Genomic DNA, 26,231 nt, shown 5'->3' on the forward strand with positions numbered 1-26,231 from the left:
AGTACATACCTAGGATTCCAGATGGGCTTTTACTCTGGCAGCTTGCTTGAGCTGCCATCTGTGCCAACGTGGCCAGGCGGCTGAGTTGGCATGTCGCCATGTACCCGAGCTGGGAATTACACCTCCCTGCTGTAGTGCAGGGATACCATGTGTATGTGCATCTCCCAGCACAGGGGAGCCCTGATCTGTAACATTGGTACTGGCACCCAAGAAATGAACAGTTTCACTTTTTGTTTCTCGGAGGAGGGGCCGTGCAGTGCTTGATGGTTACTGTTCACAAGAGGATCCTGCCACCTGGCTTCATTCCATGCAGAGCATTAAACCCAGCATTCGGTGTTGAGGAACTGATGCTGAGCAGCTGCAATGTCCCTTGAAGTCAACTTGCAATGCAGGTGCTCAAGGCATTGTAAGGGGTGAAATTCACCCTGTGCGGAGGGCCAGTGCAAAGCCCGGGCATCAGCAAAATCCCACTTCGTAGCGTGATGCTGGTCCTATACCCCAGAATGAATTTCACCTCCCACTCCTGCAATGGGAGCTCTGAGCACAGAGCTGAGAGCAGCCATTTGCTCCTTGTCACAGAGTCCTAGGGTTTAAGGCCAGACGGGACCACCGGATCACCTACTCTGACTGTCTATCAAGCCACTAAACACCATCGCTACACCAAGCCCAACAGCCAGAATTAGACGAAGTATTACAGTCCTCAAAAGAATAAACTGTAGTGTGCCACATGCAGAGAACTAGAGGGACCAAGGTGCATGCCTCTGCAATGGCGGTGAATTACTTTAGTGAGCTATACCCAGATGATCCCTGCAGGCGAACACCAGCCCACACTGCAGAGCAAGACAAAAAAACTCCAAGGCCACCGACAAGCTGACCTGCGGTGAAATTCCTTCCTGACCCTGAATCTGGTGATCAGTTGGACTCTGAGCCTGTGAGCTAGAATCAGCCAGCAAAGCACCTGAGAAAGAGAATCTCAGTACCACCTCAGAGCACCACTCCACCCCATCCATCCAGTGTCCAGTCCCATCTATGTGTACAAGAGATCCCCTGTCTTAACGGCAACTTTGCTTACAAGAAAGCTTGATCAGTTGAGCCTCCCTTGGCCCATAAGGAGTTATGGAAAGCAGGAGTGCAGCCCAAATTGGTCTCAGAGGATGTACAACATGGTGATGAAAAGAAGACTGTAGAATTGTGATTGTGCAGGACTCCAATTCCTGCAGGAGGCTGAGGACTTGTGGCTAAACAACAGGGCATCTGGTGTTCAGTGCAGGCTCTGAGAGGGCTTATTTCACCGCTCTTCACAAAACTCCTCCCCTGGCAAATTTCAAGTAGCCTTGGGGACAACCTTGGGGATTCTCCTCTTTGAGGGCCTTTGTCGAATGTGTCTGTGCCGAGGGTGGGGGCTTGCATGTGTGTGGCAGGATTCGGGGAAGATTTCTGTGATTTTCTGCCCCACTCCATTGAATCACACAGTTCTGTGTTTCATAAGGAAGGAGCTATTTCCCCTCCGGTGAAGGGGGCCCACTTCTGCGGAGTAAAGAGCACACATGGCCATAGCAGGGCTCTTCCTCCCATAATGCAACTCTCTCATTCTGCAGGGAGCCTTCTCTCTCAGAGCTGTAAGGTAGCAGGGGGAGGCCCAAAGCAGAAGGAGGTTCAGTCTTGCCTCACCCTGCAAACTCCAAGGGAATCTGATAAACAGGGCACAGATCTGGCTTTGGAAAAAACCTCAGATCTGATCAACTGTGTTACGCAAGCCCCAAACCATGCTTCATTCTGCCGAATCTGTATCACACAGCTCCACTGAGTCAAGCCCAGCAGTTGAAGAGAGCAGGCACCGAGCTCTCTCCCTAAGACAGGCACTGCTGAGGGTAATGTTAATGCCATTAGTAAAAGGTGTTGTTTCCAGAGCACGCTAGGGATCCTTCATGTACAGCAAATAAGTAGGCAGGTGTGCGAGTAGCTCATCATCCCCAGTGGGAAACACCTGAAGCTACTCACACAGGCATTGAGAAGCATCTCTAAACAGTAAACACAAAGAGATGCAGGGAGAGGAGCTTGACAGATATACAAGCCAATTGTGCAGGAGTAGTTCTACAGGGGAGGTCCACAAGGAAAGCCCAGACCCCTCCAAACAACGAATCCTGATGGGGAACCTCGAGGAGTGGGGTGAGATTCCAGAATGGATGGGCCAGTATAGCTGAAGGTTATAGGAAAGGATGGGGCAGCATTTAGGCGACAGGACTCAGGAGACCTGGATTCACTTCCCTGCTCTGTCACAGATAACCTGACGAAGTCACTGGGGGCCAGATTTTTAAAGGTGTTTAGGTGCCTATGGATGCAGCTAGCACCTACTCAGTGGGAGTTGGGCACCTTTGAAAATCCCATGAGGCGCCTAGCTGCTTCATTCAAGGCCTAGATCTCTTTAAAAATCTGGCCCTAGGTACCTAACAGCCTTAGGAGCCCATGTCTCATTTGCAGAAGGGACTCGGGCACTTTGGAGCCTAACCACATTGAAAGCCAATAGAACTAAGGCTCTCGGTACCTCAGTCAGGTTTGAACATGAGACAGACTCCTGAGTCACTTAGATGTGTTTGAAAATCTCCCCCTTAGCCTCTCTGGGCCTCAGTTCCCAGGGACAACAGCAGTGCCCGGCCTTATAGGGGTGTGGTGAGAATAAATGCATAGACTCTGTGAGGTGCACAGACACTGTGGTAATGGGGCCATATAAGTACCTAAAATAGAGAGATTACCTGATCTCACATGGAACATAAGATACCTGACTACCCAGTGTGGACAAATGCCTTCTCCCAGCCCAGTCATCCCTCTGCTTCCCCAGTTTCCATGGACTGGGTCAAAAATGACCGTTTAGAAGCCACACACTTTGACTGCTGCTGCACTTGGCGGGGGCACTGTCCATGCCAGCACGAGGACATCAACAGAGCAGCAGGGACCAGGCGCTTTGAACTAAACAGGACGCCATTTGCTTCCTATGATGTTTATTTTAGCCATTGGTTAAACTTATTGGTCGCTCTCCTGTTCCCAAAGCCCTATCAGTGGCTGGGAGAATTAAGGTTTTGTTTTTGTTCTTGGTTTTATTTTATTTTTTCCATTATAGACATTATTAAAAAAAATAAATTTTACAATAATACATTTTGTTGTTGTTGTTGGTTGATCATTTTAAAAAAAGGAAAGAAAGGAATTACAAAAAAAAGCCACACAGTATATGTATATGGTTATGTATATACATACATATATGTTGATATAGGTGGTCTCTATATACATACACTATATATGTATATATAAAACAAAAGAAAACGGAAAGAGAATAACATACAGAGGCCCCCCCCCATCCATGGATGGCCTCTCCTGTCCAACCCAAACCCAACAGGATAAAGGAAAAGATCCCCATCGAAAGAGCAATTTGGAAACATCGAGACAACCTTTTAACGGTGGAGGTTTTTGTCTTTGATTTTAAAATTTTCACCAATCCCAGGAAAGGAAAAGATTTAAAGAGACGCCCACCCCACCTTGGAACTGGCAAAAGAATCCCCGGGGTTCCGAGCAGCCTGCATCCTGATCCAGTGTTTGCCCATCCAGTCAGGGATGCAGCCTCAAAGGGGAGATTGGGGTCCGCATGTGAAACGTTCATTGTTCCCCCACACACACACCTTCCCCACCGTGGTTTGAGTGGGGGGACGTAAAACACTAGCATGTGGATTTCCCAGGATACAGAATACCAGACTTCATCTGGGGTGGGAATTAAACATACAGAATTCTCAAGCAGCAAAGAGAAACTGAACATGGGAAGGAAAAAAAGTTTCTGTCCTTCGCTCCATCCTCCCACCAGCCTCCTGCAAACAGCTATAGTGATCCTGGCACTGCCAGAGTCCATCCAGGAAGTGGCAGGTCATTCTCTGTCCCTTGGCCTTCACCAAAGCTTCAGTAGGTCACTGCCTGTTCCCCCTAGTTCTGTTCACAGCTTTGGATCCATTGTTTGTGTGTGCACACGTGTAAGTTTGTTGTGAGTCTCAGGCTCTTGCTTCAGAAAGGAAAAAAAACATAAGTACCTATAAAAGAAAATGATCAAAGTTCATCCGCTGGGATGCATGTCCACGCAGAGGTCGGTGCTCCCAGGGCCGGCGTTAACTCTATTCTTGCACATTAAGTGTCTGACACAAGGATTCTCTTTTATTTAATTTCTCAAAAGCAGAAACCCTGGGAGAAAACAAGTTGAGAGAGAGAGAATTCTTGCAAGAGTTTTTGGGTGTGTGTGCGCGCGAGTGTGGGTTTAGTTGGTATTTCCTTCACAATGCGGTTCCTCTCTCCTTTATAACGCCAGTTTCACAAGAAGGAATGGGAGACCAGAGAGGATACCCCTGGCTGAATGTCGGCTGCCAGATGCCTTCTGGTCCACAAAAGTCTTCTGGTCTGGCATAATGTCTGTGGTCAGCAGTGTCTGTGAGCAGAGGAATGGAAAACAGGAGTTTAGTACAGTGGCAGAGCTCTGTGTTTGCATAAGGGAAAGCATCTGATCTTATCTTGGAATAATGTATCTGCTGTAATAAACACTGTTTCTACCTGCTCATAGATTTTAAGACCAGGAGGGACCAATACATCTTCTAGTTTGACTCCTGCATAACTCAGGCCAGAGAATAACAGCCAGTTATCTCTGTACTGTGCCCAGTAACTTGTGTCTGTCTACAGCATATCTTCCAGCAAGGGATCCAATATTGACTTGAAGACATCAAGAGATGGGTAATCTACCACTTCCCTTGGTAGCTTGTTTCAGTGGCTTTTTCCCTCAGCGTTGAAAAATCATGCTACCAACTCTAGCCAGATCTGGTTGGCTACTAGGGTAGGGTGGGGATCTTTGGGAAACAGCTTTTGTTTTCCTTCTGAATTTGGGAAGGGATTTAAAGAAATCAAAGAGCTTGCATTTTTCTCAGATATCGGAATTTTTTTCCACATTTTTGATTATTTTCAAAACTGAATTTTTCATTTCAAAATTTTGATTTTTTTTTGAAAATGTCAAGCCTGCTCTGTCATTTGTTAAAAAAACAGGTGAATTTTTTGTGTGTGAAAATTTCATCCAAAATCTCCCCTTTTTAGGTATTTAAAAATGTCGTCAACATTTCAAGAGCTGAAGAAAAAAAACATCATGTCAACCAGCTCCTCACAAAGCTGCCGGGTCACAGCTGTGCCAAGCCAACTCTGCTACAGCAGATGTAAACAGAACACTTTGAGTCTCAGTCGTTATGGTGCCAGTATGAACACACCTAGCTGAACAGTAATGCTATGCCTCCCACTATCCTACGGTGCACCAGTGGCCTTGTGAAATCTCCCAGAATGCACTGCATATGGAAGCTGAGCTGAGTACTGTGGGAGAGATACCCAGAGGGCATTGCAAATGAATTGCTTTAGTGCGGATGAGAAGCAAACCTTCAAGGGGTCCTTAAACCGATTCAGCCTGGCTAATGTGGACATACTAAACGGTTTGTGCTTAATCCAGCTGAATAGAAATGGTTCCGTTCTCTCGTGGAGACAAGGCCTAAGATGCTAAGCACTCTCTGGCAAGATGATTGGCCCCTTCAACTTCCCATTGCTTCATTGCCTGGACAACGCCTAGATTCCAAGGTGACAGGGGCTATAGATAGGTCTACACAGCAAATAAGCACCAGTGGCTGGCCTGGGTCAGCTGACTTGGGCTCGCAGGCTGTAAAATTGCAGCGTAGACACTCAGGCTCAGGCTGGAGCCCTATAGGAACACTTAAGATTGAACACATAGAACATTGCAGAATCGGGCCGTAATTAGGGTTAGCACATATTCTAGAGCCAGCAAAACACAACAGGGGTGAGTAGGTGTTAGGGATACACACATACAGTACCACTGAGATGTGGAAACGGAGTAGGAACAGGCTCATGGGATTTTAAAAGCCTGGCTTTTTTCTTTAATTCCTTAAAGGGTAGCCCTGTAGATACAGCAGTTGAAGACCAGCTCAGCTTAGAGAAACCTTACAGTCCCAGTAGATATGCTGAGCCTCATTTGTAACTGAATCTGGCTCCATCTCTTGCCTCTATTGGCATGTATGCATGGCACAAAGCACCCCTATGCTCACACTTCCATGCTCTCCAGCCTGCCCCTTTCTCTCTTCCCAGGAGATGCCCCTGACACATACCTCCGAGAAGCAGAGACTGTGCTCTTTGGATTTGTTTAGCTTCGGTCCATGTTCCTGTGGAGGAGAGAGAACAAGCCAGGAGGTCTTGCCAAATGTCTTAGGGTTTCATGCAACCTGAAATCAGACCTGGTAGCCAACTATCATTACCCCCATTTTATAGATGGGGAAACAGAGGCAGAAAGAGCTAAAGTGACTTGCCCAGGATCACACATGAAGTTTGTGGCAGAGGGGAACAGAGCGCAGGAGCCCTAACTCCCAGCCACCTTCTCTAGCCACTATATTACATTCCTTCACGGAGCTGGGAACAGAACCCAGGAGTCCTGACTCCCAGGCACTTGCTTTAAGTAATAGGCCATCCATGCTGCATCGTGGACAGACTGTGCTTGGTCAGAGATTAACACCCGTAACAGCCATGGAACATCACTGGTCACTCCTCACAGTCTGCGACAGACTAAAGGGGGTGCAAGGAAGCATCTTTGTCGGGCAATTCCAGACCAGGCTTCCTCCTTCCTGTCACTTCTCTTTAATCTCCAAAAAAAGCAGTAAGATCTACCTCCGGTGTTACGTTGTGGATGAGACAAATCATTCCCTTTAGCTGGTAAGAAAGGAATGTGCTGGCTGTTCCGTGCCCTCGGTTCTAAAGGCCTGACTCATTCCACCAGCCCTGCTCAAACACGCTCTCCCTCCGGAGCACACTAAGCCCAATTTCATGGGAGCTGAACTTTTGTCATTTTCCACTGTCCTTGCAGAGCCGGCCTGCAAGGGCATCCCAAACTGTTTTTATTCTGATCACAGGCCTGCAATTACCAGGCTTCCACATTTGCATGGGGCATTTGAAGGCAGTTCAGAGTGTGTGTCTGGTATTGAAACATTAAGTCTCTCGGTGTGCTCTGCGTACGCTGGGGCTGCCAGAAAAGCTTTGAGAAGGAGAGAAGAAAGAAAATTCTCATCCCTCACTCCCTGGGCTGCTTAGCCTCTCTGCTGGACTCCTGCCTAGATCTGGGCAGATAGTGCAAACAAAATAAATCTGCAAATATCCATTCAACTTCTGCAAACTCCGATTGACTACATTCACATCTCTTGTGTTCCTTGTCTGAAAGTCTTCCAGCAGATGAATCCAGATATCATTCTTATTTTTATATGGCAATACTGCTCGCAGGCCCCACCCAGGTTGGCGGCCCCACTGCGTTCAGTGCCATACAAACATATAGCAAGAGACAGTCCCTGCTCTGAGGAACTCACGGCACAAACACTCACAATGTAAAATTTCACATGCAGGATACGTCCACACTGCAATTAAAAACCTGTGCCTGGCCTGTGCCAGCTGACAGGTTTGCAAGACTCAGGCTATGGGTCTGTTTAATTGCAGTGTAGATGTCCAGGCTCGGGATGGGGCTCGGGCTCTAGGACCCTGCAAGGTGGGAGGGTCACAGAGCTCAGCTGCAGCCCACGCTGAATCATCTACACCTCAATTAAACAGACCCCCACACCAAGCCCTGCAAGCCCGAGTCAGCTGGCACAGGCCAGCCGTGGGTCTAATTGCAGTGTAGACATAACCTTTGAGAGGAAATTCTGAATCTGCATCAGGATGGGCTTGTTATCTAAGGCCCTGTCTTCCCAGCAGTGTTATCTTGAGGTATAACTCAAGTGTTTCCCCTAAACCAATTTCCTTCCACACACACGCATCTCTAGCTTAAGATAAGTAGTGCTTTCAACTGAGGCTAGCTGGCTTGTTGGGTAGGGGCCGGAGGTCAAGCACGGCAGATGCAGTGGGGATACGGCGACTCTGTGCAACTCGAGCGTTGTTTGCTGTGCGACCACTCGCACGCGAGAGGCGTTAACTCAAGTGTCAATAACTCACGCTAACCCTGCTGTGAAGACAAACCTGGAAAGCTTGCCTTCACTGGAATGCCAGGTTGTGTTAGAACACATCCTTGACGAGTTATGTTAACTGACATGCTGTCAAACACGACTTTGCTGGGACTGTTGCTTTGAGCATTGCGTTGTAGGCAAACCCTTTTGGATCTATATATAGGCTCAACCCCTGGCATGGTATTAAACACGGAGGCCCCTGTGGACCGTGACACAAGATGTGATTTTTAACATTGTGTTGGTTAACGGGACTCCTGATGGCTGTGTTCTAACATCACCTACATTTCTAGGGAAGACAAGCCCCACATCAGAATCCAGCCAGGGAGCAGAAGCAGTTCAATGTAGCTTAGGCAGCAAATGGCGCTTGTTGCGTGCTGCAGCGGAGGGACCGTGGGGATGTGGAAACAGTCCTCAGAAGAGTTCAGAGTCTGTATCAGGTGGAAAGAAAAGGAGTACTTGTGGCACCTTAGAGACTAACCAATTTATTTGAGCATGAGCTTTCGTGAGCTATAGCTCACTTCATCGGATGCATACTGTGGAAACTGCAGAAGACATTATATATACACAGAGACCATGAAACAATACCTCCTCCCACCCCACTCTCCTGCTGGTAATAGCTTATCCAAAGTGACCACTCTCTTTACAATGTGTATGATAATCAAGGTGGGCCATTTCCAGCACAAATCCAGGTTTTCTCACCCCTCCCCAAACCACATACACACAAACTCACTCTCCTGCTGGTAATAGCTTATCCAAAGTGACCACTTTCCCTACAATGTGCATGATAATCAAGGTGGGCCATTTCCAGCACAAATCCAGGTTTTCTCACCCTCCCACCCCCATACACACACAAACTCACTCTCCTGCTGGTAATAGCTCATCCAAACTGACCACTCTCCTTACAATGTGTATGATAATCAAGGTGGGCCATTTCCAGCATAAATCCAAGTTTAATTAGAACATTGGGGGGGGTGGGGGGGAATAGGAAAAAACAAGGGGAAATAGGCTACCTTGCATAATGACTTAGCCACTCCCAGTCTCTATTTAAGCCTAAATTAATAGTATCCAATTTGCAAATGAATTCCAATTCAGCAGTTTCTCGCTGGAGTCTGGATTTGAAGTTTTTTGTTGTAAGATAGCGACCTTCATTTCTGTAATTGCGTGACCAGAGAGATTGAAGTGTTCTCCGACTGGTTTATGAATGTTATAATTCTTGACATCTGATTTGTGTCCATTTATTCTTTTACGTAGAGACTGTCCAGTTTGACCAATGTACACGGCAGAGGGGCATTGCTGGCACATGATGGCATATATCACATTGGTGGATGTGCAGGTGAACGAGCCTCTGATAGTGTGGCTGATGTTATTAGGCCCTGTGATGGTGTCCCCTGAATAGATATGTGGGCACAGTTGGCAACAGGCTTTGTTGCAAGGATAGGTTCCTGGGTTAGTGGTTCTGTTGTGTGGTATGTGGTTGTTGGTGAGTATTTGCTTCAGGTTGGGGGGCTGTCTGTAGGCAAGGACTGGCCTGTCTCCCAAGATTTGTGAGAGTGTTGGGTCATCCTTCAGGATAGGTTGTAGATCCTTAATAATGCGTTGGAGGGGTTTTAGTTGGGGGCTGAAGGTGACGGCTAGTGGCGTTCTGTTATTTTCTTTGTTAGGCCTGTCCTGTAGTATCCCCGATAATGTCACGGCTAACCTGGTGGCGGAACTTTGTGACTTTGTCCTTACCCATAACTAGTTTACATTTGGGGACAATGTATACCTTCAGATCAGCGGCACTGCTATGGGTACCCGCATGGCCCCACAGTATGCCAACATTTTTATGGCTGACTTAGAACAACGCTTCCTCAGCTCTCGTCCTCTAACGCCCCTACTCTACTTGCACTATATTGATGACATCTTCATCATCTGGACCCATGGAAAAGAAGCCCTTGAGGAATTCCACCATGATTTCAACAATTTCCATCCCACCATCAACCTCAGCCTGGTCCAGTCCACACAAGAGATCCACTTCCTGGACACTACAGTGCTAATAAACAATGGTCACATAAACACCACCCTATACTGGAAACCTACTGACCGCTATTCCTACCTACATGTCTCCAGCTTTCACCCTGACCACACCACATGATCCATCGTCTACAGCCAAGCTCTGCGATACAACCACATTTGCTCCAACCCCTCAGACAGAGACAAACACCTACAAGATCTCTATCAAGCATTCTTACAACTACAATACCCACCTGCGGAAGTGAAGAAACAGATTGATAGAGCCAGAAGAGTTCCCAGAAGTCACTTGCTACAGGACAGGTCTAACAAAGAAAATAACAGAACGCCACTAGCCGTCACCTTCAGCCCCCAACTAAAACCCCTCCAACGCATTATTAAGGATCTACAACCTATCCTGAAGGATGACCCAACACTCTCACAAATCTTGGGAGACAGGCCAGTCCTTGCCTACAGACAGCCCCCCAACCTGAAGCAAATACTCACCAACAACCACATACCACACAACAGAACCACTAACCCAGGAACCTATCCTTGCAACAAAGCCCGTTGCCAACTGTGCCCACATATCTATTCAGGGGACACCATCACAGGGCCTAATAACATCAGCCACACTATCAGAGGCTCGTTCACCTGCACATCCACCAATGTGATATATGCCATCATGTGCCAGCAATGCCCCTCTGCCGTGTACATTGGTCAAACTGGACAGTCTCTATGTAAAAGAATAAATGGACACAAATCAGATGTCAAGAATTATAACATTCATAAACCAGTCGGAGAACACTTCAATCTCTCTGGTCACACAATTACAGAAATGAAGGTCGCTATTTTACAACAAAAAAACTTCAAATCCAGACTCCAGCGAGAAACTGCTGAATTGGAATTCATTTGCAAATTGGATACTATTAATTTAGGCTTAAATAGAGACTGGGAGTGGCTAAGTCATTATGCAAGGTAGCCTATTTCCCCTTGTTTTTTCCTATCCCCCCCTCCCCCCAGACGTTCTGGTTAAACTTGGATTTATGCTGGAAATGGCCCACCTTGATTATCATACACATTGTAAGGAGAGTGGTCAGTTTGGATGAGCTATTACCAGCAGGAGAGTGAGTTTGTGTGTGGGGGTGGGGGGGATGAGAAGACCTGGATTTGTGCTGGAAATGGCCCACCTTGATTATCATGCACATTGTAGGGAGAAAGAAAAGGAGTACTTGTGGCACCTTAGAGACTAACCAATTTATTTGAGCATGAGCTTTCGTGAGCTACTGTAGCTCACGAAAGCTCATGCTCAAATAAATTGGTTAGTCTCTAAGGTGCCACAAGTACTCCTTTTCTTTTTGCGAATACAGACTAACACGGCTGTTACTCTGAAACCTGTCATTGTAGGGAGAGTGGTCACTTTGGATAAGCTATTACCAGCAGGAGAGTGAGTTTGTGTGTATGTGGTTGGGGGGGGGGGGGTGAGAAAACCTGGATTTGTGCTGGAAATGGCCCACCTTGATTATCATACACATTGTAAAGAGAGTGGTCACTTTGGATGGGCTATTAGCAGCAGGAGAGTGAGTTTGTGTGTGGGGGGGGGGCAGAGGGTGAGAAAACCTGGATTTGTGCTGGAAATGGCCCAACTTGATTATCATACACATTGTAAGGAGAGTGATCACTTTAGATAAGCTATTACCAGCAGGAGAGTGGGGTGGGAGGAGGTATTGTTTCATGGTCTCTGTGTATATAATGTCTTCTGCAGTTTCCACAGTATGCATCCGATGAAGTGAGCTGTAGCTCACGAAAGCTTATGCTCAAATAAATTGGTTAGTCTCTAAGGTGCCACAAGTCCTCCTTTTCTTTTTGCGAATACAGACTAACACGGCTGTTACTCTGAAACCTCTATCAGGTGGGTTGCCCCTACAGACAATTTTGTGACTTGTCTCCCACCAGTAACAGCCATATGGGCCAGCACAAGCATAGACAAGGGCAAGCTGGGGTTTGCATGAACTGAGCTAGCTGGAGGTGATTTCACTTACAAGTTTCCAGGGCTTCTGAGGGCTGAGCTAAAAACTGGAGCACAAGTGCCGAGGGGCCACAGCCGCTGCTTGTGCTGCATTTGGGTTTGGCAGCGGGGCAGCTACTCCGACTTCGGGCCATCAGGGCTACTCCGGAGTGTACACGAGCCTAAATATCCTTTCAGTGTGTGTCAGTCTGAAAGGGGCTGTGGGTTTTGCCCCATTCCAACCACTGGTTCTAAGCCAGCGGACTGGCCAGTCATACCCAAGCCATGCTCTCCCATGAAACCCTTGTGAGAGAGAGCTGAGAAAGGTAAGCTGAGGGAGGGGAATAAGTCTCTGAAAGGAGCAGGTACAGTTCAAGAACAAAAGCACTAACAAGAGGCTCTCCCAGTCTCGCTGCAATAGGGCTTTTAGTGCCGGAGATGGCCATAAAAGCACTGAAGTCTCTCTCTGTGAAGTGAGATGGGGCCATTAGACTTATCTCTTCCTTTCATCCTTTTGCGGTTCCAACAGTTAAAGGGGAAATGGGTAGACTCAGGAAAGTGAGATTTACAGTGTCTGAGAGAGTTGCTGGGGCACGGGATTTTCATTCACACTTCAGAGCCCACAGTGCACCTGGGGAGGCCACAGATGCACAACGGTCAAGGGCACGCACACACACAAATACACACGTGGACACACACATGGGGCTATTGCTGCTCTTCCAAGAAAAACATTTACGGAAGTTCAAAAAATACAAGCTAACTTTTTCTTTTCATTTTCTTGCCCAACGTCAGATAGTGAGTCAGAAGCAGACCGAGACGTGAATCCCAGGAGTGTTTTCTAGTCCCCTGGCTCTCACCGACAGAGCACACCCTTAATTCTTGACAAAGGGGTACAAACTGAAAAGCTAAGTGCATAGTTCTCTTCTCAGCGGCCCTGGTGTAAATGTGAGTAACCCCACTAAGGTCAATGTTGGTGTCACTGCACTGGGCTTAGTTCTTCTCTCACTTGCATTAGTGTAAATCTGCAGTAGCTCTGGTGAGGTCAATGGAGTCACACCAGTGCACATAATAGGAGACCGGGCCGGCTCCAGGCCCCAGCGTTCCAAGCAGGTGCGTGGGGCACCGGTTAGAAAGGAGCAGCAGTGTTTCCGCCGCTGCGGCAATTTGGCGGCAGCTTCTCCCTTTTGCTGTCCACGGCAGTTTTTTTCACTGCTTGGGGCGGCAAAAACTAGCTGGCCTGATAGGAGAATTAGGCCTAATGACATTAATGGAGATACTCCTGATTTACACTATTCCTGATGTACCCAGTGGATCAGTGCTCACTCGGGGTCAGATTCTGATCTCACACAAGTGTACATCAGGAGCAACTCCACTGACTTTCATGGAGTTATTCCTGATTTACAAAGGAGCGACTGAGCCTGATTTTTGAGTAAATCCAGTGTCACACCACTGAAATCAGTGGAGTAACACAGGCCAAGTCCTCTGTTGGTATATTTGGGGCAGCTTGGCTAAAGCCAATGGAGCTGTGCCTGTTTTCACAAGTAGAGAACACAACCCTCCTCATTGTATAGAGGATCAGAATCAGGCCCTGTGTGTTACTCAGATATCACTCCTATTAGAGTTGAGCTAATAATGGGTGTTTTGGTTCTCTGGCAATTCTGAAAAAATCAGGGAAAAATTGTTCCAGGGCAAACCGAAAATGACTTTTTTTAAAAAAAATGTCAGCATGTCGAAAACCAAAAAGAAATAAATAAATGTCAGGTCGAATTAAATGTTTTGTCTTGACAAAATCACAATGTTTGGGGTTCTGGACCATTTTGAAATATCTGGAGGCTTTTTCCAATAAAATTACAGGACATTTCAAAGCACAAAGTTGTTCTTAACACACCCCACCCCCCAAAAAAAATCGAAACATTTTGTTTCATAAAATGTCAAAATGAAACATTTTGATTTTTTCCGATTTTTTAAGGTGTTTTTCAACCAAAAACTTGGTTGGATCTGACTCCAATTCCCAACCAAATCTGCATTCCTCACTGAACAAGAGTTATGGCGAAAATATTTTACCCAGCTCTCTTCCCACTGAGTTCTCCTTGAGTAGCAACTGAGCTCAGGGTCTGACCTAGTGGAGTTCACTGGGTTTACTACAAGCAAAACTAGTCCACTAGTAATTGACTCGAGCAATATACCGCCACAGCACCACCACCAGCCCTTCCGTCATCGGGTGGCAAATGGAGCAGAAGATGCAGTAACGCTGATAACAGCGTTGTTTTTCCCTTTCTTCCCACTTAGAAGGAGAACAATTCTGCCAAGCGTGTCTCACAATGAAAACTGAGCCGAGTGCCCACCAAGGCAGCGGCGGGGCCCTGATGTGCCGCAATTCTAGCATGAAATTGAGCTGCTGATTGTCTCACAGATTGGTAACTAGAAAACATAAGATGTAATTACTCAAGCATGCCGGATCTAATTAGAGGCTGCCCAAGGGTGACATTGCTGCCTTCACATGTGCTCGACAGCCTGAAGGAGAAGACGAGACTTACTTTGTTTCTGCAGAGGTGGATGGAGAATCATCCTCCAGTTGGGACTGTGAGTAGGAGATGCCCGTCTATCTAGCTAGCTCTTTGGGGCAGGGACTGTGTCTTTCTATGTGTTTGTACACTTCCTAGAGCAGATCAGGGCCTCTGGGCATTACCATCTGATAAACATTAAAAGACGGGGGGCCTGCAGAGCGATTCCATTATCTCTCTGTACATCACCCCAATAGGTGTGGTAGCTTGATGCTTCCCCTGCCTTCAGCAATGCAGCTTCAGGTGCAGGGATGAGGGGAGCAGTAATTTCCATATGGGTCTGAGGCTTCATCTAGACTAGGATTGAAGGTTATTGGACTGAGTTAGCTATCTCGATTCCAACACCTTCTAAAACTCTAGACCAGATGAGGTAAATTGTACTAAAGCACGTGCTAAACTAGCTGAGTTAAAGCCTTGCTATAGTGCAACTTGCCTTGTCTTCACTAGAGTTTTAGAAAGCATTGTTTCGAGCTAGCTAACAACACATCTTTCAGTCCTAGGTATAGCTATACTAGAATCATTGGGCAGAGTAGACCTACTCGAGCTGGCTTTAAACTAGCGAGCTCAAGTACCTGAATAGTGCAGCAGCACCCAAGTTGGACAAGTCCACCTGGGTGGGTAGCCCCTGCTGAAGCACATGCTGCTGCCATTTCACTGCTCTCAGTACCCGAGTCAGCTAGATTAAAGCTAGCCCAGGTGTGTCTCCACAAACTGCAATCACACCCCGTGACCACCGTGTAAACAGATCACTCCTCTAGGCAAAGCTGTGAAGGAGAATGCCAAATGGGCGTGGCCAGCTCCTGCTGCAGGATGAGAATAATTCCCAAGCAACTGGAAGTCTGCAGGGCCAGAGGAATTTGAGGAGGCCAAGGATGGAGCCGTGAACTGTGGTTTGAGGTTTAAATTCTAAGACCCTTACCAGCCCATCTGGGTTTGTTGTTGCTTCTGGATTCGATTCAAAAGCAGAAGGGACCTTATTTTCCAGTTCTGGTTCCTGTTTGATTATGGCTGAAATCTCAGGAGGGCAGCTCAGAAGGTAAATCCCACAAAATCAGCTATAGTCCTAAGAGATTAGCTATTTGGGGTCAACATCTTAACAGAACCACTTGCCAAGGTTTCAGTGCCCTGGAATCTGAGGACTGGCCCTGATTCAGCCTCTGACATAACCTTAATCTTGATCCAGATCCAACCACCTCCTCCCCAGCCCATCACCAGCAGGATTACATAGCAGTGTATGCACAAAGGAGCGTACATGCGTGCCGTATATCCATGGACTGAGGGGCACTTTCAGCTCCCAGTGCTCAAGACTAGCCTGTGTGTAAAGCCAACCTGGGCAAAAACTGGTAGCCAGTGGGCCACTGCATGGGAAAGCATTAGCCTATGAGATATCCAGCCCAAGCAAGAGAAGGCTAAAAGAAATCAAACCATCTTATACACATAACAGTGAGCACAGCACTGGGACTGTTCAGGAGCCCTGGGGGATTCTGGGTAATAGACATGTATCGGGGTGGGCAGAGCCCAGGGAGATTCTGGGTAACAGAGAATACAGTACTGGGCAGGGGTCAAGAGGATTTTGGGTAACAGAGAATTTGGCGCTGTAATAACTCAAGAGGTACACTTGCAAACAGCAGCCTTCAATAGACAACCCTCACTTTCCAAGGCTGTAGGCTAAGCCCCGGCAGGCACATCGATGTGTGGAAGGCTTTGGCCAAGGTAGGTCCATGCATCCAATTAACATGCATCTTCTGTAAAGAGGGAGCAGGGGCTGGAGCTGAGGTCCTACCTGAACAGAGGTGCAAGTTGTGATCACACTTGTGTCATAGATGGTGTTGCTGTCATTGATGTCATCTGGCAACGCAGGGCTCTTTTCTGTCTCAGGTGGCAGGGTGACAGGCAGTGAGGGGTTTTTGGGGGACAGGTTGACATCCGTACCATTGCCGAAGGCCTGAATGGCATTTCCTGCGAGTAGGAAGAGAGACAGTGAAACCACATCCCCAAAGCCCTATCAGCTTCTATGCAGACAACTCACAGGGCACACAACAATAAATACTGAACATGCTGTGCTTCCCCATGGATCTGAAAACACTTTACAAACATAGGAATGGATTAACGCTCACAAACTCCCCCTCCTCATGAAACAGGTCAGCATAATCACCATTTTATAGATGGGGAAACTGAGGCACACAGAGGGGCTGCAGCTTGCCCGAGGCCACACAGCAAGCGGGTGGTAGAGCCCAGCTCAGAGGCCATGGTGGACGTGACATCCAATCACTATACAGCATTACTTCCTTAGACTGGGAATGGAACCCAGGAGTCCTGACTCCCAGGCCACTGTGCTAATCACTAGACCATAATCCCTTCCCAAGGCAAGGAGTAGAACCCAGGAGTCCTGACAGCCAATTCCCTGCTCTAACCACTAGAAATATTGCTTGCTGTGTTTTAGGGTTGCTCCCAGCTGGTTGTATCAAGCTTCATGGTCATCAGGGATCGGGGCCAGAAACTGACTTAGATAATGACTGAGAGGCAGCCAGTACCACCTCATGCCCAGACTCTCACACCAGCAGACTGTGAGAGGAGACAGTTGCTGGGGCTCTGTTGGACCAGCCGGACAGCCTCTTCCTCGGGAAGGGGTCTGCTTGCTTCGAGGCAGCTGCAGAAGCAAAAGCCCTCAAGCTTTAGTTGCACACATCCCACTTTGAGAAGCATGCCATGGCAGAGAAAGCCAGGAGCCCCTAGCTGGCAGTGGGATGCCAGGGCCGGGGGTGGGAGTGAGCTGGCATCAAACAATGTGGGCAAGTTATTTCTCTTCCTGTCAGGCTGTCATCACTCATTCATATGCTTCTTTCTTCCTGGCCTCGCACCTTCTCTCTCTCTCACACACGCTGTCTATCCACCTATTCTTCCAATTCCCTGCTCCTCTCTCCCGCTTCTAATTCCAGCCCTCCTTCCTGCCCAGACCTCATTGCTCTGGGGCCTGTTGCTTTGAGGTTCTGCTTCATTAGTTCTGACACAGCCCCTGCAGATCAAAGTGTTTTCCTCTCCTTAACCCCTTCTCCCCCCCAGCCCCAAGCCCGTTTCTCAACTATCACTAAATCCCACCACAGAGGGGATATGTCTTACGAACTCTCATCTTCAGCAGGGACCCCACCCTCTCCCTGAGCCCACGGAAGGGGGTTGAGGGCAGCAGTGCTGGAACTCGGGGTGTTGCCCACACCCCTTGGCTTGAAGCAGTAATAACAAACACCAAACGCATGGTTTCCATCATCAGCACCACCACCCCTGATCAAGGGGACTCTGTGTCGAGCATTTACACTTCCCACGGATCCCCCAGGACGGCCCTGGAGTCCTCCCCACTCCAGCCCGTTGCTGTGCAGAGGTTGCCAAGTGGCTCTCCCATGCAGAAGATCGGGCTGGCAGCAGTTCTGCTGGTCCAACAGTAGCTCCTCCTTCCCCGTCTCTGTCTCTCACACACACGCACACGAGGCCCGAGCCTGTTTCAAGGTGGCAGCTTGGGGCAATTCTACCCAACGGTGCAAGCAAAGCTTCCAAAGGGGGTCGGCAGGGGAAGGGGCAACTAGGCCCCGTGCCCAGCGCAGAGATAAATGCTCAGGTGCACTGCCTCCAGCCCCGCTCCCCCCCTGCGGCGCCATCACAGAGCATATGGCAAATGCTGACGGAAGTGGCACCAATTACGTCTTTTCCGTTGAGCCCCCGATTCCTCTCCAGGTCTGCATGCAGGAGAGACATCTCGGGGGTGCGGCGGCAGCGTTTAGGGAAGACAGAGAAAAGGAGAGAGCGATGGGATGGGAGTGATTGGAAAGCAGAACTAAAAATACCGTCTGGTAGAGGATCTTCCACCTCCACCCTCTCCCTATCTTCCTTCCCCATCACCTCCCATCCTCCTCTACTTCCTTCTCATCCTTCATCCCTCTCTGCCCCTTGCTACACTCACCCTCATCCCCCAATTTCAGCATCCCTGCTCCCTTCACTAGGCTTCTCTTCCCGCCCATAGGCATTCTCATCGGCCCTAGATGCACCATGGGCAAAGCACACCAGAGGCAAAGGTTTCCAGCTCCCCCAGACAGGGACAATGCACAGGAGCCAGAAAGCTGGAAGAGATCAGCTGCCAACCACATGGTTCAAAGCCACTGAGTTCAAGGTGCTGCCCTTCCCCCCGACACACCTTAATCTTTCCTCTCTCCACCTTCTGCGCCCTGAGACCCTATTGCTCATTGCAAAGGAAAAAGAAATACCAAATGAGCAAGGGGGTAGAAGAGTTAGGTAGCATTGCCAGGGTATATGGTTTGATTGTGAGTTTCATGATAGTCTGTGTTTTACTTAGAACCCAGGATCTAATGTAAGTGACTGCATGAGAATCTCAGTTCTTTTGAAACGAAAGCTAAGATTCCAACCTTCCTGGTGTGACAATCACTAGTCAGCCCATCAAGATACATATAACATTTATAAAGTTAGTGTAGTAGTCTTTGAATATTCCATGTATCTACAGCATCTGTCACACCTGGTTACAGAGAAAAGCTTAAAAACATGACCCAAGTGTTCCTTAAAGGTTCAGAAACTAGAAGGCAAAGAAAAAAAAAGCCCCAAAGTTGTGGGAGTATGGGGGTTAATCTTATGCATATTAAACTTATTTCATTATATTGCGGCCCTGACTCGGGGGTTGGGGTTGGCAGTACTGATAATAGGAGAAATTGAGAAGAGCTGAGGAACTCGGAGTTCACAAACCTGGAAGGAATTATACTTGGAGTGGAGACAGGGATTGGGGCTTAAGGACACAGGGTACAGGAAGGCTAGCAAGTTAAAGAAGTATGGACTGGATGAACAGACTATAAAGTGAATAGAAAGCTGGCGAGATCATCGGGCTCAATGGGTATTGATCAACAGCTCAATGTCTAGCTGGCAGCCGGTATCAAGTGGAGTGCCCCAGGGGTTGGTCCTGGGGCCCATTTTGTTCAACATCTTCATTAATGATTTGGATAATGGGATGGATTGCACCCTCAGCAAGTTTGTGGATGACACTAAGCTGGGGGGAGAGGTAGATATCCTGGAGGGTAGGGATAGAGTCCAGAGTGATCTAGACAAATTGGAGGATTGGGCCAAAATAAATCTGATGAGGTTCAACAAGGACAAGTGCAGAGTCCTGCACTCAGGATGGAAGAATCCCATGCATTGCTACAGGCTGGGGACTGACTGGCTAAGCAGCAGTTCTACAGAAAAGGACCTGGGGGTTACAGTGGATGAGAAGCTGGATATGAGTCAACAGTGTGCCCTTGTAGACAAGAAGGCTAAGGGCATATTGGGCTGTATTGGTAGGAGCATTGCCAGCAGATCGAGGGAAGTGATTATTCCCCTCTATTCAGCACTAGTGATGCCATATCTGGAGTATTGTGCCCAGTTTTGGGCCCCCCACCATAGAAAGGATGTGGACAAATTGGAAAGAGTCCAGTGGAGGGCAACAAAAATTATTAGGGGTCTGTGGCACATGATTTATGAGGCAAGGCTGAGGGAACTGGGCTTATTTAGTCTGCAGAAGAGAAAAGTGAGGGAGGATTTGATAACAGCCTTCAACTACCTGAAGTGGGGTTCCACAGAGGATGGAGCTAGGCTGTTCTCAGTGGTGGCAGATGACAGAACAAGGAGCAATGGTCTCAAGTTGCAGTGGGGGAGGTCTAGGTTGGATATTAGGAAAAACTATTTCCCTAGTCGGGTGGTGAAGTACTGGAATGGGTTACCTAGGGAGGTGGTGGAATCTCCATCCTTAGAGGTTTTTAAGGCACGGCTTGACAAAGCCCTGACTGGGATGATTTAGTTGGGGTTGGTCCTGCTTTGAGCAAGGGGTTGGACCAGATGACCTCCTGAGGTCTCTTCCAATCCTAATCTTCTATGATTGTATGTAGGTGGAAACAGACCTGAGTCTATCTAGCATATCAATGGCATGTTGCAACTGCAGTGACTTAACTGAGCTACATGATGAGGTGGGGAACGGGTGTTGGTGGGACAAGGCAATAACACATTTGTTACCTACCTCTGGACTCCAACATCTCTAGCACTCACAAGTGAAATGAGCTTTGGCAGATCTCAGTCTAAACCCTGGCAGCCATTGAGCCATACAACAAAACGGACACACACTTTTGATGGGACTGGTAAGCTCTCCGGAGAACCTGGAGTCTGGAACAGTGGAGGATGAAGCCAGTCCAAAAGTCCCATGCGTCACACATCTCACACAATGAGATTTGGCAGCTCTGTTGTGCCTGCCTCCGTAGCTTGTAAAATGCCATGCCACTCTCAAACGTGACATAGCAAGTGTCATTCACTTTGTGGGTTGGCTGTGGTGTCACCGACCACTAGGCCACACTCTGGTCCCGGGGCTAGGAAGCCTGACACCCAGCATTCCAGTGCTGCCTCACAAAAAGTACTATAACCCGCTGATGAAGTGTGTCTCCCTGTATGGGCTAGTCCATGTAGAGAATAACAGCCTGCTTAGCGCAACAGCTCGTCTTAGATGGCTGAGGTGTATGCTGTGGCACTAAAGGCCCTGGGTTCAAATCCTGATAACTCATGTGGGGAAAAACAGCATGTAATGGTATAATTAAACACTGGGTCCTAATGAACATGCATAAGGGGGCTGTTTATCTGTTTATTTATCTGTTTATCTGTTTATTTATCTGCCCAATACCTTTCATCAGCATGAAATCCTCATGATATTTTAAAGGAGAAGTTAAAGAGTAAATGCAAACTATCGGTGAATATGCCCATTTGCATAGTATGTCCTACATGGGGCTGTACAAAGTGTGGCAACTGTGCAAATCTGGATGGACTGGTACAGCTGCATAGGGTGAGCAGGCAGGAATAGCAGGAGGGTGGGGTCTGTAGGCCAGGATTATGGGGCAGTGGAAACATTGGAGTGGGGTGGGGAATGGGGCCCCATTACTGGAATAACAGGTGGTGCGCTAATGGTCAAGAGTGAGGGGAACTGGCGGAGCTGCATTTGGGGAATCCAGAACTGGAAAAACAGGGGTGCTGCTAGTCAGGTTTGAGGTGCATTAATAATAATTATTATTATATTATTTCTTTATTTACTATTATAGAGTACCAAGGGAACCAGGGCTCCTACTTCCTTCTCTACAGTGCCTCCTGGTATTGTCCTGTCTCCTTCCTTCTCTACAGTGCCTCCTAGTGTGCTAGGCTAATCCTGCAGGGCAGGGCTAAACTGCAATGGCAGAATAATCCAGGCCTGCTTGCACCCTGTTGTTATCCCCAAAACAGATGAAATTAGCTTGGCCATTAAGCAGGGATGGGAATGCTGTTAGCACTAAGGCGAGAGAGCTTGACGGTAACATTTTCAGATGATTAAATTGAATAACAACTAATTAAATGGATACCATTATAATAAGTAACGGAGAGAATGACGCTCCCGGAGCTCAGCACACCAGAGCCTCCTTCATCAAAGGGACCTTGTCAATAGCAATCTGGAAGGTTGTAACGTTTCCCAAAACTCCACAGAAAGCAAGCCCAAGCCAGAAGGAATGTCCTACATCTCCTTCCTGTTCAGAGACATGGAGCAGGAGCTCTGACAAGGTCTCGTGGAGAGGCCAGAATAGCTAGGAGGTTACAGACACCTGCAGCACCACTGCTGAAAGAAGCGTGCAATACAGACGTTGTCAGCTCCCACCAACACAAAAATGAGTGCTTCTGCAGCATAGCATACAGCACTCCTTGGAGTCTTTTGCATCAGTACTCTTAGACTGCTTCCCACAGCTTCTCCTGCTGGGAGAGGCTGGGACTGGAATAGCTGGGAGCTCCCCCACAGCCAGAGCTCCTGCCCTGCTCCCTGGGCAAGGCCAAAGCCCTTGCAGACAAACGAAGAGTGAAGAGCGGTGCCTTACGGAGACATGGATTTTCCGTGAAGTCTCTCAGGAACTTCTCACACTCCTCCTCCATGTTGCCACTCCCTCTGCAGGAGCACCAGGGTGACACCGTGATGCTGGCGATGCTCGAGTCAATGTAGTTGGGCGTCATATCAAACCCTGCTCAGGAGGAAGGAAAGGGAAAGGGAATCAGGGGCCAGTAGAGCAAAGTCTGACGGAGAGAAACAGCTCTGCACTCCCTCCTGCCCTGACAGCCTCCCCTCACAGCAGGGTGGGCTTTGCACCAGCTTGGCTCTCGTCTTCCATGCCCAGTGGATTCCCCATGATCCAGGCAGATCTAAAGGGAACTGAAGATGGCCCATTCTGGCCCCCAGCTCTCCTCAACCCAAATGGCTCTGAGAGACCCCCACTACCAGGGACTCTCCCTCCAGCAGCTCACTCAGGAACCAGCTCAGGGTCAGATCCACAGGAGAAAAGGGGAAGTAGGTAACTCAGTGGGAGATGAAGGGAGGGTAACAATTTGGTGGTGGGCGAAAGGCTCCGTGTCCCATAACTAGCCCCTGGTATTGTCCTGTCTAAGCAGACACATGGCTCTTGGTCCCTCTGAGCTGGCCTGGTCCCCTGCTCCTTCCTTCTCTCTGTGGGAATCTCGTCTGACTCAGACATGCTGCTTGCCTGCTGAACCTGCCCCTGTGTCCCTCTTCAGGCCCAATGAGCAGAGCTGCCCTGACAGCTTCACACGGGGACCGGGCCCACCCATCATCCCCTCTCCGTTCCTGGTGTCAGGATGCCTTTAAGTCCTGGTGTCAGGATCATAACAACACTTCCCGGCTGGCCTCTGCGGCCCCTGCAACACTGCGCGTTAATTGTGGGGCGGGAGAGGCGCTCCGGGTCAGAGCGAAGCCGAGCAAAGCGAAACCCTGGACTGAAGAGTGAAACTGAGTTGGAGTGACAAGGTGGCCGGATTTGCTATCCCTGAAACTCACAGCTCTCTCTCCTGCAACCTGCACCCTAGGATCTAACCTACTGCCAAAGACCGAGGGAGCACCCCTCTGGGGACAGGCCAATCGGCATGGGCTGAGCATGGCAAACACCTCTGCCACCTTCAGTTGTTTTCTCCCAGTTGCGCCTCTAGAACCGGATTTGTCTCCAGTAATAATACATCCTCCTTTAGCAACAGAGCTTGCTGTACATAGCAAGGCCAGCATCGCTGTCCCCCGTTAACAGAAGGAACCTCGAGACTTACCCAAGCCCACGCAGTAGGTAGAGCAAGGAATAGAGCCCAGCTCTCCAACCTGGGCCTATCTGCTGGGCCACAGCACCTCCATAACCCCACCCCGCAGCCAATGCACAATTGGGTTTGGCGCCTTTGCTCTTGTGAGCAAAGTGGAAGGCTCCTGTGGATACAAGTGGTTGTTCTTGCTGGCTGCAGCAGCTTTGCTAAACTTCCAACATCTGCATCCACTACCATCCCTCCAATACGCCCCAGCACTAACTTATTCTGTCTCTAAAGTGTCAAGTCCCCCAAGCCACAATCCATAAACCAGTCCCCCCAAACCCAGACACTGATTGAGAAAGGCAACCCCACTGTGCTCTGCATGATGAACAAGACAGACTCACCTATCATCCCTGCGTAGGCGCCCAGACACGCCTGGTAATTATCCCCAGGGCAGCTGGTAAGTGACTGGAAAGAGACTTGACAATTTGTGTGAAAATCTGCCAGTCTCGACCTGATTACAAAACACAAGAGAGAGAACAGGGTTTGGTTGGTTTGTCTGTTTTTTTTTTTCTCCCTCAGAACTAGTAAATTCAGTGGTTTTAAAGCAGAGAGAAAAAGAGGTGAGGAGAAAGTATTAGAGAAGAGAGCTACAGGAGAATAATGGCTAGGATCTGCCAGCAATATTTTCATGTATATGATCTCATTCTGTCATCGATCACACTCATGCAGCATTTACCATGGTATATCAACCATGGCTCAACACCATTCAGGGAGATGGTGTTACTGCATCACCGTAACAGGGCATTTATGTGATTGGGAGACAGATTTGAGTGCAAACACGCACAAATACGTTGACACATGGTGACTTACATCAACCTAACTTTGTAGAGTAGACCAGGGAGGTTTTGAACATAGCTCACACCCAGAACATGAGGATGCTCTGAGGATCAATTGCCCCCCCACCCCCTTAGACGGGCCAACTTGTGTGAAAAGCACCAGCAGACTCAAGTGAGAGGTTTCTGTGCATGGATGGGACTCTGATTAGGGGCAACACTTGTGTAGAACTCGAGTTAACTTTGCACTAAAGACACAAGCCCTCAGAAGCAAGAATCAGAATGCACAGAAACCACGAAGGGGACAGGGTGGGCTGAGGTCCCAGGCCTGCCCCTCAAGAACGAGCAGGTTCCCAGATCTCTTTGCTGATTACGGCCATGCTGATCACCGCAACCTTACAAAATTCCACTCCTCACAGGGAGTAAGATTTCCTGAAGGGCAAATGAGCTATTTATAGGGGTTGGGTTGTTTGGGGGGTGGGGAGTGTTGTTTTTCAGGATCATGCCAAAGGTTGGGTGAGTAGATTCAAAGCCTGGGCTAGTACATTTCCATTGGGCTTTTGTAAGGCTGGATTTACAGTGAGGAAATGATATGGCTATACACATATGGAGAGAAAATCAGAGTGCCTAACCCAAGCAGACCCATGCAAATTTCATATAGCTTCTCATAGGAACATAACAATTGCCATAGCAGATCAGACCTGGCTCTGACAGTGGCCAGCATCAGCTGTTTCAGAGGAAGCAGCGAGAAACCCCAGTGGACAATTAAGGAATAATCTGCACACAGGGGAAGATTCTTCCTGATCCTCATCAGGTAGTGGCTGGTTTGTGCCCTGAAGCAGGAGGATTTATATCCCTCAGCTACTCAGCAGCTCACTGGGGACAGAATGAGACAAAGCCCTTCTTTTTACACACACCCACATTGGGAAACCAAAAGGGAAATATTTCACCTTGTTTCCCCATTGTTGTTTTAAACAGGCTCTCACAAACCCAGGGAAACCCAGGCACAAAGGCCACCACTTCCCCTGCCAGTAAGAGATGCTGGTTTGGAGCAGGAAGGTCTGGGGAAAAGATTCTATGAAACATCAGTGACCCATTCTCTCCTGCCCGGCACCCAGCCACTGTACTATGCACTGCGCACACAGCAAAAACCAGGAGAATTCACATCAGGCCTCTTGCAACCTTGCTCGCAAGGAGAGACACAGATCAAAGCTCTCCTTCATGGCCTACTTTTTCTGCAGCTCACTTGGCAGCTGTCCTTGGGGTCTCCCTTCCCTGCTGCTCCTAGGGATGGATGACACACTGCCCTAAGGCCCACTGAAGTCAGCGAGAGCCTGGCATGCTTTTCCTGACAATTGACGGGGTAGGGATTTCTGAGCTGTTTACAGTTTGTTCCTAAGTCAGGATGGGAACAGGAACTAAGGGACTAATTCTGAGAGGTGCAGAGTGCAATCAGCACACCCCGGCTCTAGAGGGAGCAGAGAGTGCCCAGCACCTCGCAGGATCAAGCCTTAACACTTTCAAAGCCTGAAGGGCTGGACAACCATTGAGGGGGTTGAGTGACAGGCACATCAGAGCCCCTTCCCGCTCCTCTGAGTGCAAACGCTCCCCGCCTGAATGGCTCGTGCTTGCTTGATCTCAGAGAGATGTGGCTTCTGAGCACAGACGAGGCTGATGTGCC

At 48.5% G+C, this 26,231-nt stretch overlaps 1 protein-coding gene across 3 annotated transcripts in view; it reads right to left on the reverse strand.

Moving 5' to 3' along the window:
- Positions 1-2,982: 2,982 nt before the first annotated feature.
- Positions 2,983-26,231, reverse strand: part of GFRA2 (GDNF family receptor alpha 2) — a 98,019-nt gene continuing 74,770 nt past the window's right edge. For 2 of the 3 annotated variants that reach the window (XM_073325055.2, XM_073325052.2), the window contains 5 exons: positions 24,119-24,228; positions 22,517-22,657; positions 16,396-16,571; positions 6,180-6,233; positions 2,983-4,459 (listed from right to left, as the gene is read on the reverse strand). In XM_073325055.2, the coding sequence (XP_073181156.1) occupies positions 4,331-4,459; positions 6,180-6,233; positions 16,396-16,571; positions 22,517-22,657; positions 24,119-24,228 (610 nt within the window). In that variant the 3' untranslated portion in view covers positions 2,983-4,330. The remainder of the gene's footprint in view (positions 4,460-6,179; positions 6,234-16,395; positions 16,572-22,516; positions 22,658-24,118; positions 24,229-26,231) is intronic. The other variant, XM_073325054.2, reaches the window with a different exon arrangement.

The sequence above is a fragment of the Lepidochelys kempii genome, chromosome 26, assembly GCF_965140285.1.
Source record: "Lepidochelys kempii isolate rLepKem1 chromosome 26, rLepKem1.hap1, whole genome shotgun sequence".
Lineage (NCBI taxonomy): Eukaryota > Metazoa > Chordata > Testudines > Cheloniidae > Lepidochelys > Lepidochelys kempii.